General features: G+C 38.9%; 1 protein-coding gene across 1 annotated transcript; it reads right to left on the reverse strand.

Moving 5' to 3' along the window:
• Positions 1-32: 32 nt before the first annotated feature.
• HIAT1 (hippocampus abundant transcript 1) lies at positions 33-9,462 on the reverse strand. The gene is made up of 11 exons (XM_009579789.1): positions 9,331-9,462; positions 8,109-8,171; positions 7,369-7,496; positions 6,143-6,257; positions 4,787-5,005; positions 4,376-4,489; positions 3,804-3,875; positions 3,162-3,274; positions 2,890-2,987; positions 2,077-2,240; positions 33-1,378 (listed from the first exon to the last, which is right to left on the reverse strand). Exons 2-11 carry the CDS (start codon positions 8,133-8,135, stop codon positions 1,172-1,174), a joined length of 1,257 nt encoding a protein of 418 aa, XP_009578084.1. The 5' UTR covers positions 8,136-8,171; positions 9,331-9,462; the 3' UTR covers positions 33-1,171.
• Positions 9,463-14,694: the final 5,232 nt, after the last annotated feature.

The raw sequence follows: 14,694 nt of genomic DNA on the forward strand, positions 1-14,694 counted from the left end.
GGTTTTAAGACACATTAACAAGTATTTAAAAATTCATTAAAATATTCAACTTTATTAACAGTATATTTACATTTTTTTTTTTCCTGCTCTTGGTCAACCATGGTGAATGTTCAAAGGTAAAAAAGCATTAAGCAATAACCACAAGATGAAAACATTTTAAACCTATACAATACTTTATACATAAATTTATACAAAGGAACACTTAAATAATACAACTGGACACAAAAATATACACTTTTAGAGAAATTCACATCAGTAATTGTATAAAGCTCTCTTCTGTACTAAGGGTCCTGAAAATTTAGGACTAAAACATTAGCTCTGTAATGCAAAAGGGTTACTGTGACAGTCCTCAAAGGCCACTATATAGCACACGGACATATTCAAGGCTATCAGCTTATATTTCAGTCTGTGTATTCAAGTTTTGAGGTCCTTTATGATTACGCAAACATCAGAAATATAGTGGTATAATAAACGGTACTTAGGAAAGCAGAGTTTTAGAGCCAATATTAAAATTTGTAGGCTCAAAACACCCACTTAATATTTAAACAAGTGTTTGATACTACCGTTTATTCAAAAATTAGAAAGAGTAAATGCACTTACATAAAAATAACTTTTACTGTTCAGCAAGCGTGCTCATGTGATTTTTATATTAGTACAAACTTAAAAAAAACCTGCCATATGACTTTTAAAATAAATGATACCAATTCACCTTCTCCCTACTTGAGTACATTTACATTAAGGCTTTGAATCATCTGACCCAAGATTTTATGACATTAAAATGAATGGGTCCACGTGGATGCTAGTATGTCTCATTGAGACTTAGCATGACTAGAATTAAAGCTCACCACCTTAAGGAAACAGAAGGACACATGCTCATGCCTTGACTCTATTTTTTTTTGTCTCTGAACTAGAGTGTAAAGTTTAGTAGTAACAGTATTTCATGGCAAGAGACAAGTATGTAACAGTTTGTTTTTAAAAGCAAATTATTAATTCAATGGCAACATCTTTGGAGAAACTTCCTTTTTTTTTTTTTTAAATTCCTACAAATTTCATGCAGAAAGATACTTCTTAAGATTACCTTAAGAAATTACATTTTTGATGGAATTGGAATGTGTATCCCAAACTGCTGATGGAAAAAACAAAAAGTCTAAAAGATCTTCCTGGATTTTTGTCATACATTTGTATCTTGCAATAATGGTTCTTTAGCTTCACCAGGAGCTTGTGGACTGTGGGGATGGCCATGGCTGCCACAGTGTTTCTTCCAGTTGCTGGATCGTACATTTAGGTTCGTGTGTTCAGGAATAAACAAGGCAACAAGTAGTGCCAACAGCACAGAGCATGCTCCAAATAAGAATGGGGGTCCAGGAATTATAGAATTCTGAAAACAACAACAGTAACACCACAAAGTATTAATGAACCTTTAGACACATGTTAACAGACTACACTTGCTAATTACATAAATTTCAAGAGTGGGAAGAACTTTTCCTTGCTACACTAGCCAATACAGCATTTGTCCCCATGTGGAGTCTTTTAGAAGAAACGTGAAAAGAATGTTACATCCTAAGACTTGGGAGAGGGAGCATACGGTTCTTCTTATAAATGTGTGCCAACTTCCTTTTCTAGTGCAAGTTCTTGCTGCTGAGTTTCCTCAACAAAGTAATATCTATTAGGAACTAAAAAAATACAGAGAGCTTGGTTAAAAGACTAAAGGACAACAAAACAAAAACGTGCAACATGTGAAAGGTAAATACAATGTCAGGGAGACAAGAGAAGCGTGAGATGCTGTAGTTACTAGTCCATCCTTCCCTCAATCTATTCTCTTTACAAGGGTCATCAGTTGTCTTTTAGTAACTATCAGTTGTATCTCTTTGAAAGTTAAACTAAACCACACCATCTAGTTAAAAACAAACAAACAGATCAACAACCCTCCCCAAGAGTGATTTCAAAACCTCTTTTTACATGCTTCATTTACAGTTAGCATAACAAAAGGTAATACAGCATCATACTCAAGAACTGGTGGGCACATGATCCCTTCCCAATTTCTTTTTTTGGAATTAATAAGTAAAAGAAGAATACCTGTTGTAAATGGTACTGTGTGACCACACTACCTCCTGATGGTGATTCAGGCATGGGGAGTTCATTCAGTTCAACATGAAATATATAGAATATAAAACCATAAAGTGCTGGTCCCAAACCATTACACAGTCCTCGAATTCCTGTTATCATCCCTTGAACAACACCTGGGAAAAGTAAAATACGCTATTATCTATCTCTATATACATATATAGAGATGTAGTATCTCTAATAGAGATGTAGTATCTCTAATACATACAATAATTATACATGTGTAATTAACTACTTTTAACGGATTATGAACAGATCAGTAAGACTTTACTCCACCTTCAAACTGATGCAAGCAGGAAAGCAGCTCTAAATGGTGTGGCACTAGGAATTGTCACTGTAGTATATTCAAGGTTTTTTTCCATCTCCCTATAGGCACAGAGTAGTACTTCCCATGCTATGCTCATTCAGAGACCAGCATATATACACACTAACCTTGCTATCAGTGTCTCGCACGGGAGAGAAAGCACTGTATGCAACCTGGACAGCTAAGCAAAATTCTGTCAAAAGTGAGGAAAATAAGCAGCATATTAAGTTTGCTAAATATTTTGCTACTGTTGGGACCTGTTGAATGTTTTCCCTCTGTGCCAGAAGGACTTGCTATGCGTGTATTAAAACTGCCAAGTAACTTGGATTTTAACATTTTGTGACCTATGCTCAGGTGCCAAGATTCAGTCAGCCGACTGACCAGCACTATTACTACGCCCTGACATGTCTGTCTTCACAGTATTCTTTGACCAGAACTCAAAGTATTAGGACAAAACCTACCCTGCTGGTCAGCATCAGCAGTTCGTGAAACCAGTGCGCTTACAGCTGGGAAAGTAATACTGGACATGGCTGCAACAGCTCCAGCTGCCCACATCATCCTGCAAAACATACAGACTCAAAGTGACTGCTCTGCATGGACAGCGCTCTGCATTTGGAGCATAGATATGTGTGTATATATACACATGTACACACACTTAAGCGTCTCCTTGGGATAAAGGATAAAATGCAGAAAAATACTGTATCATTCAGATATTAAAACGAAATTTACATACCATGGTTCTGATCCAAAGCCATACCACGCAAGTTGTAGTATTTGAAATCCTAGGCCCAGCAGGATGGTATTTTTATTTCCAATGGACCGCATAAGTAAACTCAAAACTATTGTCTGACAGAGAGGGGGCAAAAAAGTCAAAAAAAAAAAAAAAAAGAAAAAAAGAAAAATAACATTTTATTCTAAATGCTAAATATATGCAGATAAATTAATAAATTTTAAAAAGCAACAAAAAGCCTCAAAACATTTTATTCTAAATGTTAAATACATGCAAATAAATTAATTAATTTTAAAAAGCCAAGTAAAATTCTCCAAAAGCAGTATTTGCCAAGTATTCAGGAGCCTCTACAAAAAAAAATTAGCAATCACTTAGCAAGTAATATGAACAAACCCTCACCCCTTCTTTGATGCACAAAGGATTTAGTTTTCCCAACACAATACACTTTGGATACTAATGAACCAAACCCTGGTTGGCAAGCTGTTTTTTCATCTAAGTTAGAGTGTTAATCAATTGTTAGAGACTTAGAAAAACAGCTACAGAAAAGGTGAGTCACATTTCTGGAACCGCAGTGTTACGAAGTTCTCCACAGTGCTTAGCTCTTTCAAAGTTACCAAACCAATGCAATACACAGCAGTAACTCACCTGTGCAATAATGGAAAGAATCCCAAGGACTGCTATAAATGCTGCAACACTTTCAGATGAAAATCCCATTATCTATATTAAAAAAAGGCAATTTGATTATTAACCGTAAACCGTGTATCATAATGTCACAAACATCAGTGGGGGAACACACAATGCAGAAGAGTGGTATTATTCAACTCCTCCCTAACTTCGGAAAAAAGTTGTTTTTTTTTTTCATTAAATCAAGCAAGTATACAAAAATAAAGGGGCATTAATAGAAAACAAGTAAATGGTTCCCTCAAAAAAAACCCCCAAAACACCCCCCCCCCCCAGTTTAACACAGTGAGCCTCCTAGTCCAAGAATAATGCCAATCATTACAAAATACGAGAAATTGTTTTATTTGTCATTCACCTCTCTCCTCTCTTTTTGTCCCTCTAAAGAGACAAAAACAGAACAGCAAGAGGACTTAAATCAGCTGCTGGAAGCTTTTAAATTATACTAGTTATCCATACTTTCTATATTAATTCAGCAATAGTGAAAACTTTCCTATAAATTCACTTTTATTCAAATCCATATCAAAACGTTAAGTTACCTGTCTGAGGTACAGGAAGAAGCTGGAATATTGACCTGCCTCTGGGAGGTAGGAAAGAAAGACTGTTATGCAGATTAGCAGCACAATTGAGTCCTGGCCGACTTTCTTCAGTGACTACGGCAAGAAAAAAGTATTATAAAACATTTAATCTTCATATTCAGAAAAGCATACCTAGCCAGAATCTGGAAAGCATGTCAATTAATGAAGCTATTAGGTGGTACCACCAAAACATTCCCTGCATTTTTAGTTTAGCACGATCATCAGCAAAAGTATTAGCAGCAATGCAAGATTAAACTTGAAAAAATATGGGCTTTGTTCTTCAAGCTTGAAACATAGTAAATTCAGTCTCTTCCCTGTCTCAAAAGCTCTACGTGTACAAATAGCAAAATATTCCATATTTAAATAGCTTACTGCAAAAGGGTCAGCCTGTTCCCACGAAATGGGTGCTCCCCAGGATGCTGGCCTCATCTTCTCTGGCAGCGATTCTGGTACAGCAACAAGAATAAAACAAATGTCTAGCAAGGCTATTGCTGTAGCCAGGACCACAACCAAGCTGTCTCCGTAGACTCGACCAAGGTAGGCACCAATAGCAGGGCTGGTAACTAAACTTGCTGCGAAAGTTGCTGAAACCTAGAAGAAATAACAGCTAGTAAGATTTCAATGATATAAGTCAACAGTATTATTACCCACTTTTCCTCATTTTCAGAAGCCTAACCGTTTTAATCAGGTAGTGATTAAAAGTAACCTTTTTCCTGTGACTATGTGGTAGCAGCTGTGTATTTCAGACAGCCAACATTTTTCAAGAAAAAGAATTTTTTTTTTTGGATAACTAGACAGCAATGTGAGGCTCACAGCACTCTTGCATGTACTGACAGATTTAGGTTTAATTAACTATACAGTCTGCTGATATCTCTGGGAAGTGATGAGCTGTATTTAGTCTTCATATTAGTGAAATATGCAATGCCTGTTAAAAAAATCATGTGTATCAAGGGCATATTAAATCTAATATGCTGGTTAATCCAACTCGGTACAACGGACCTTCAGAAAGTAGTTTTCAATTAACCAGCTGGCCTTGTTGTGAAAGATGTTAACTTTAGAACTGAAGGAACTTTCTCAACATTTCTCAATTCCTGATGTGTACAGTCAGAAGGAAACTATTTAGTTCTATATCCATTGCTTTCGGCTCTTCCTGCTGAATATGATCATGGATTCTGTAACTTGAACGCAACAAATAATTCTGCTAATCCATAATAGACAGGGCTGTGAGGGCTCCTGAGATCTGGCAGGTTATCGGGAGATAATGGGCAAATGGAGGCGAGTTGTAAGACCTTAAGACAGACAAGTTACTCAGCTACATTTGTTCTGAAGCACAGCAGTGTGATTGGAGACATGAGCAGGAGTCATCAAGATACCATACAACGCCAGTTCCAAAATTATCCAGGAACAAAAGGTCAGATTTTTGAAAAGATGACAGAGTAGGATTAGTGTGAGAAACAACGGAGAAATAACTAAAGCCCCTCAAATTACATCATTAACACTGATAATAACTGTTAAGACAGCTTTTAACACAGTCACATTTTGTTTAAGTTAGAAGCAGAATACTGAAGAGAGACAGGACTGGATGACAAGAACAATTAAACAGGAAAACACGACTCCAAACTAAAATCAACTTGCCAGAGAAGAAACAAAAATACAATTTTGAAAAGCTTTACCTACGGAAGTGTTTAGTACTGAATACCACAGGAACAGAGCCAAAAAGATACATACCAAACCATAAGCCATGCTTCTTTCATGTTCTTGGGTTATGTCTGCTACATACGCAAAAACCACAGAAAACGTCACTGCAAAAACTCCAGACACAGAGATAACAGCGAAGTACCACCTAAGAACATTATAAAAAAATTAGAACAGCTAAATAGAAACAAAAATTCTCTATTTACAATCCAAGTACAGTTCAACGGTAAATCATCTTGTCCAACTTTTCCTGACAAATACTAAGATAAACTTGGATAAAGCCAATGTGAATGTGTCTCGATACAGTTGTGTAATTCCCCCTTAGCACACCAAGTACAAAGGTAAACAGCATAATTTTGTAACATCTACAAAAAGCTGCTGCGGTTAAGTACTTCTAGGAAACGAGGTGTTAGACCAACTTTGACTGGATGCTTATGACCCAAAGCAAACTAGGAACTTCAGTATTTTGAGAATCTGGTCATTGAGAGGTCTCAACATTAGCCTTATCCTTACGCTGTAGACACTAGGACTTGTCATTTGAAACATTAATCGACACTTAGAAACAAGCTACTTCCCAGAAAAGGGATGAAGAATCCATGAACAATCCGTGTGACCAGAGAGAAAACTGAAAAGGCTCACGGAGCTACCCGAACAGCTGGCTCTGCCCTGCGTCAGTGCAGTCTGTCTTATTTCAGCTACACCCTCAGGTACGGCACGCAGGCAGTCCAACAACACTGAGAGTTCTGACTCATGCACTACCTGGGAATGTACGTGCCAGTTAAGAGCTTACTAACTTGCACACAGCGTGAAAGCTGGTGGATTTTAAAACTTGAGAAACGAAAGTATAAAATTGCAGCAACATTTTAGGTGACAAAGGGTTACTTCATGCACTAGCTAGCATTAGGTAAGGTTTTCATTTCTGCATAGTTGGTTAGTATTTGAGCAATATGGCCACAATGAAGACCTGCAGAGTTTACTGGACAGCATTCTAGTATCTTTTGCAAATGTGCTGAAGTAGGAAGCGGGGCCTATGGCACTGAGATCAAAACCAGCAGCTCTTAAAATTCTGACCAAGGCGTTTGGCCTCATGGCAGCTACTTCAGTTTGACTCCGTTCTCCCAACTTTGCACCAAAGTAATACAAAAGCCTCCACCTTCCATGGAGTACAAACAATATCTTATCAACAATGCCAGAAACATAAGCATTGTATAGCAACCTTGACAAGAAACGGCAAATCTAGCGTGAAAGAATTTACTAACCATGGGCTGATCTTCATTAGTGGTATTGGTGCACAGGTGAAAAATACTGTTAGCAGCAAGAAGGACTTCCGTCCCCACACATCAGACAGGGCACCTATGAGTGGGGCACTGAGGAACGATAATAAGCCCTAAATGAAACAAAACATTTTAAGTTAGAACTAAGTGGTTAGAATCGGGGTAGCTGACCATACACCACAGTCCGATAGCAGGCTGGGCTCTATTTTTATTAAAGTTGATGATTACAGTGCAATGCATCAAAGGCCATATGGTCAAGCATTACTGATCTTCTACTCCATGTCTGGTTATGTAAAATTTGAGATTTATTACCTCAGAGCTATACAAAATTCAAAATGCAGATGATCCAGTCATACTAGCAGTTTTATGACCTGTGTTTTATAGTTTTATATATTTAGAATTCACATAAACGTAAGTAATTGAAAATATCCTACTGGAGCAACAAGCTCCATGTAAAAAATTCTCAAATTCTAACACCATGTGTGTCGTTTGGGGTTAATCAATTACCTTTTTATTTGCTGAACCCAAACAGCAGGTGCAGACCAGGCAATATCTTACTAGAAGTAAAATGATGCTTATTTGCTTTTTTAGCAATAATTTATTCCCGTTTTATTTATACAGTGAAAGCTATATTGAAAAACCTCTTGAACATTTCAATTGGCAGACATTTCTGTATTCCTCCCACCACTTTAAATTGTATTTGTGATTAAGTTTTGTCACCTTACCTTTACTCCTTGAATTAGACCATTCATTAGAAATGTATGTTTTGGGAAGGTTTCATGCAAAACCTGAACAAGAAATATGAATACTGTCATTTAGACAATATTAACTGTAAATATTGCTTATGATGCATTCAACTTCTACAGTGGCACACCCACAGTAGTTTTATATTTTCATAGAATATAGAGAAGGAAAAAAAAGACACACCACAAATAATCTGTTTAATCTTTAATTCACATGGAAGGTACTTTGAGATTTTAGCTTTACTTGATAGAGGCCTCAGTTCTGTCAACACTTTGGGAAGGATTCATGTCATCCAACTTCAGTGTCTGAAATCTAAATAGACCACAGAGAACCTAATAAATGGTCTCTGACCAAGCTCTCCATATGTTACTGTGTCATCCGTAGAGGGCTGGGAAGAGAGAGGAGAGACATTATCGTTCTGAAGAGCCTCTCAGTTCGGGGGCCAGAGCCTAGATACGCAGGTTAAAATAGGCACCTCTCTCAGTCTGACTTGTGTTAGGTGAGATGGATTCCATCCCGTGACCTACAGGCAGTTTATATCCAAAAGACTGTTCATGGTTAACATCAGCTTACAGAGCTGCACCAAGACTGCATTTTAGGTGGAGTTTGCTTGGAGATCTTTAAGCCTTTGCTCCTTTTAATTTGTAAGCATGTGTCACTCTCAAAGATGAAATCCAAATGGAAAGCAACCAACTACATTAGAAAATAAGTTGGTACGAACATGTTGGTAGACTGTCTCGCTAATCATAAGGAAGCTTTGACTGGTGTAACAGGGTCTGTGCTCTGAAGCTTCCGTTTAAAGCACAGCCAGGTCAGCAAAGATCTCCCTATCTACACACACATGCTTGCATAATTTTACCAAATTTCAAGTGTATTTTTGTCCTTACATTTGTAACATGCCAACTTTTTGTAGCATCTTGAAAGGAAAGATAATTTCATTGCTATCTTACTGGTTTCAAGTCAGAAAATATTTACATGTAAGCTTGAGTGTTAGCAGACTTGCACATAAACAGCTATGCTGCATCATTACACAGCTTTAATGAAATAATTTAAACCCCCTGATTCCATGTAAAAATACAAAATTTTTCACTTGCACAATGAGCAGCTCAATGATATATAATTTTAATTTAATTCAGAAAATGTTCAGTGCCTTTGCAGTAATTGCCCCATCTCCCATACAGCGAGAAGAAGCTTACCACTTACCACCAGAGTGGGCGCTGTCAGGAGTCCCCAAGCAAAAAACTCCAAGAAGATCACTATAACAGCGTGGTAGACACTAGGTGAACCTATTCCTTGAGGCTAAAACAAGAGAAAAACCAGGTGATTTAAACATCTAACAATCTATCACAGAGAAATGCATCTGAACACTATAAACAGAAGGAATAAGAAATGAGACAGGACTCAAAACACTGGAATACAGTTACTCAAGCTAACTGGTACTGAGTGAAATTCCTTTTTTAACCCTTTGCTGCTAACATCCTGAAGTGTCTTAATCCTCTGCAGAATACAAAGTGCGCTCCCATCTCAGATTAAAAAATAAACCAGTTATACTCCAGTCTGGGAAACAAGGATGCTACTGAAAGCGGAAACAGACTCTTCTTTGGAGATTTAGTTCCTTTTCCTTGAGAAAAATGCTTAAGCCCACACAATGCTGTATGGAAATTAGGTTTTCATAATTTCAAAACATGGTAGTTTTCACACTCGCCTATCCCAAAGTCTAATCACCTGGTCTATCAAACAGCTTTACAGTACTTCTGTTACTAAAAGGCACCATGGCTACGTACAAAAGTTTGATAGCTCTAAATCAGGAAAGAAAAACTGAAAGAATGAACACCAGAAGTGAATCTCGGGAACAGCACTGATCGCTTCCCAAATACTGAGAGCACGCCTATTGGCTACAACATGCTTCAAATGTAGGAAGAGATCTGCATAAAAGATGTGAAATAAGGAACTTCAAATTCTTTGGTGATTTAGTATAATCAGAATTAGCTTTTGAGGAGAACAAAAAGAGCACGGGTGGGACAACCTGCTCATCTCATATACTCTGTAAATGCTACCCTGTCAAACAACATGCCACAGTTCATCATTTGCAAGTTGAGGAAACGGTGCACTAATTATTTTCGTATGAAGGTAGTATGAATAACTCATCAGAAACCTCATATGCTTTCTTTAAGCTTAGAAGTGCTGCCTTAACATCTACTCTTCCAGCTTTCTGTGAAGGTGAGTTACTAACAGACTGGCACTGATTTGATTAGACCTAGCATTTATACTGAGCAAACACACGCAGGCTAAGGTCCTCAGCTGCTTCTCAAGAAGGCTCAGGGAGATCTAATCAACGCATATAAATATCTGATGGGAGGGAGTAAAGACGACACAGCCAAACTCTTCTCAGAGGCATCAGTGACAGGACTGGAGGCGCACACTGAAATACAGGAAATTCTACTTAAACCTTGAACAAAACAAACCCCTGGAAACAGGCTGCCCAGTGAGGGTGTGGAATCTCCATCCCCCAAACCTGACTCCACCCCCAAACCTGACTGGACACAGCCCTGAACAAACTGCTCCAGCTGACCCTGTTTGGGGGAAGAGAGTGGGTAGCTGGATTACAGATGTTCAGAGGTGCCTTCCAACCTCAAATGCTACACAATTTTAAGTTTCAGTTAGGTAATACTAGTTATGCAAGTCATACCTAGATTTTCTTTCCAGGTTCCAGTATTTCCAACACAGAAAAAAAAAAATAAGCCTTTTGAACAACTGTAGGAAATAAATACAGAAAACCACACTGGCCATTCACCCCTATTGCTAGAAAAGATCATAATTTTCAAAAGGAACCATATCAATATGTAAAAGCTGAGTTACAAAAGTACCTTAGCACTGTGCTATTTTTCTTTCCCAAGCCCTCTTCAGGCATACCATACAGATATTTCTGCTATTTTTTCATCCTATTCTCTTAAGGAGGTAAATTAACAGTCTTTATACGTACAGAAAGTGGCTATAATTATCTTCACCTCCCACAATTCCCTTCCCTTTACACCCACAACCCGTATTTTAGTTTTGGGTTAAAAATTTATCCAGCTCTGCACAAACCGTAAGTTTGGCTCAGTCTGGTACAGAAAACCAGGTTCGTTCTCATAGCCCCAGATTCCTGTCAAGTTACTGGCTCGTGACCCCCCATGGTATTACAGACGGCGAGGTAGGAGTCACAAACCATCCCCGTCCCTCCAAGCACCAGGGGTCAAAAGCACTCCATTCTGTTCGCATACAGCAAACACAAGCTCAACAGCCATCTGCCTCTATGTGCCCTTGTCCAGTTCTGGGCAGCTACTTGGAGATCGCACGCACAAACCAAGACAGCAGAATGAAACCAGTGGCTGTTCTGCACAGCTAAACCGTTGGCGATTTTAAAGGCATACAAGCGGGTGACTGCTGCCCTCTGCCATGTCATCCAGCTGTAAGCAACCTGATCAGATGTTTCCATTACATTGGCAGAAACAAACAGAAGTGACGTTTAGATCACTAGGGTTAAACTTCCTTGCTTTCCTGTTGCTAATGCTCACTTATCACAGGTGCTGTTATTTGTTCTTATCTATAAAAGAAAAACTAATTTAGTCACCTTTAGATCATCACCTCTATAGCTATTTTTAAAGATGGCTGCAACTACAAAGTAGCAAAAATACTCCTGAGGTGGAAGAAAGAGGGAAGGAGATTAGTAAGTGGTTACCTTACAGTGCATTAAGATATATTATGTGCATTCAGTCCACAAGACTTAACTACTAGTCCGATGTACCCTCCTACCCCAACACATACAGCGCAGGTGTTGTGTATTCAGCCCTGTCTTACTCCACAAACCTGCCCCGCTGTGCTTTACAAACTGGCTAACGTAGTGTCATGTCATGTAATAACCTAAGTGCAACCAAATCATGAGGCCTTACACCTGGAGATAAAAGATATGGAACCTTTGTGTGAACAACCTGGAACTGAGATGTTCCAATCAGAGTAATAGCAACCCTTCTCTGCAACCACGTAGCCAGAGCAGAGCGTATTTATGCTTGCCAAAATCTGTGGCACAAAACAGTGCTCTAAGAATGCCTCTTTCTCTAGTTAGAGAGAAAATGTCTTGAACCAAACACTTTGTACTGTCAGTCATGCCAGCGACAAAAAGTGTATACGCCAGGCAACCCTAAGAACACACATCTGACAACAACAGAATAACTATCAAAGCAACAAAGGCATCAGATATAAGATCATAGCTGCCGCTCCTCTGCTGGAAAGGAAAAGGCACCAAATAAAGTACTGAGCTCTAATTCTCTCTAGCATTGCCCAGGCGTGTACCTCCTAATTCATTTCATGAATGCTTGAAAAATGCATAATCTTACATAAGATGAATTCCAACTGGTCACAAAGGAAGGCAAAATAAGAACAGTGTTGAAACCACTGCACTGGTGTTACTGCCTCTCCTTTGGCGAATCCGACAACACACACTTGAATACACACACCATTACATATTATTTTCTGTGATACAGCTCCTAAGCTGCAAAAAGAACAATACAAAAATGCCACCATGCACCAGCCCAACCTCCTGCACCGCCCATCGCCTCACCAAGGGGAGCCAGCGGAACCTACAGCGGGAGGAGAGCCTTTGCAAAGGCAAGGGGTGTTTTTTCCCTTTTGCTTGCTTTTTTCTTTCCACATCAGAATCAGTGATTAAAAGTGACAACAAATTAAATTGACTGAAGTTCCCCATCAGCATCTTTTTTTGCCTGTGACACTGCCTCATTAAACAGCTGTATATTTTTGCCGGCAAAAGAGTCACACAGTTTTCTTTTGATGTCAAATAGTTTCAAAATAAACCAATCAGGCTGGAAACTGTACGCTTAAATGCGTGATTGATTACTGGTTTGCCAGCTGGAGACATTCAAGACACGGGCCATTTTCATTACCTGTTTCCCATAATGTCGCACAGCATGTTGGGTAAAGAGACTGAGCACAGAAGGCTAATTAAACATTTCAGCAAATATTAAAAAAAAAAAAAATCCAAGCATAAAGTTTTTGCTGTCATTATAAAGAATACTCTGCTATACCAGACTTCATAACTTTAAAAACGTATTTAAAACAAATAAATTCTCAAAACATTTATTTGAAGGCAGAAAATATCACAAGCTGATATTTTTATTATTTAACAACAATCTACATACCTTCATCTAATGTTTATAGCCCATTTTTCCACTGTTTTAAAAACAACTGAAATCATACAGAACTCATGCAAGTTTGCACTCTGCTTTTCAAACTGGTGGGAGACACTGAATGCAGCACCATGAGTATCACTGAATGCAGTTGTTATAATATCCTTTCTCCTCTCTTGACAAAACAAAGTTAAAGTTGAGAGATAAAGGACACTTGGAAGTATATTGTATTTTAATCAACGATTACTCCAGAGAGAAATTCTGAAGCACCATGTCCCATGAGTAACAACATTTCCTCTGCTTCTATTACTCATTCTAAAATATTTGCATTTAACATTTGTACAAGGTAATCTGGTACATTTCTATCTTTACAAAGAACAGGAAAACATGTCCTGAAAAACATCAACATCCATCACTGAAATTAGTTTTGCTTCTTACCACTAAGTAATCCAGACAGTTGGTCACCAGTTCGAGGAACAACTATAGTGACTCTGTCACCTCCCTCTTCTCCCTTATTGTTCCAAAAAGACAAACTGAAGGGCCACCAGCGATTTAATCTGTCAAGATGTCTCTTTATTTGAAATAATCATACTGTATTTAGAGAGTGCACATCAAAGCTACACAATGTTACACAGTGGAAAAAATCCAGGGGCAATGATACATTGGAAGTAATGCTACTCATCAGTTAAAAAAACCAAGCTCCGCAACAGCCAAAACACTTAACAGGTTCCTTTCTTTTTAAAATTTATGTATTTAAGAGGAAGCAAGATAGTGGGAGGGAACTGCAAAACACTTCTTCCATGCACCCTTTTCGGGACTCCTCTGATGCAAGAGTTTGTCCCACTCGCTGGCCTATTCTTTCTCAGACTATGGGACAGAGGACAGAAGGCTGCTGTGATGGCGATCCGTTCACCGTGCGGGCAAAGCCCATTCCAGACGGGCTCTGCACCACCAGAACTGCATCCTGACCACACTCGGCGCTTCCCGCTCTCCTTTACAATGGCCAACTGCCTGCCCGCCCGTCCCAGGCCATTGTGCAGCCGGCTGCTGCTCCCGAGCATCCAGCTGCCCTCCCGGCAACTCCTCCTTCCGCAACGAGTCATTTAAATAATTTCCAATGTAAAGTTACGTTTAGACACGTACCGCATGATCGCCGACAAATGTAAGTGATCTGCAGTTATCCATGCCTAACTCTTGAGTCGACACTGTTTTGCTCCTGAGCCCTAAAAATCGGCCTACACTGAGAAAGAGCATTTACGAAGACGACCTGGGCTAGCGTGACGGCCTTACAGGTGTTTCTCGGGCAACTGTCTCAACGAAACCAGCCCGGGATGCCGGAACGAAGCCATCGGGGTTGCAGCAACCCGCAGCATAAAAGAAAGTG

This window comes from Fulmarus glacialis, unplaced genomic scaffold (assembly GCF_000690835.1).
Source record: "Fulmarus glacialis isolate BGI_N327 unplaced genomic scaffold, ASM69083v1 scaffold15716, whole genome shotgun sequence".
NCBI lineage: Eukaryota > Metazoa > Chordata > Aves > Procellariiformes > Procellariidae > Fulmarus > Fulmarus glacialis.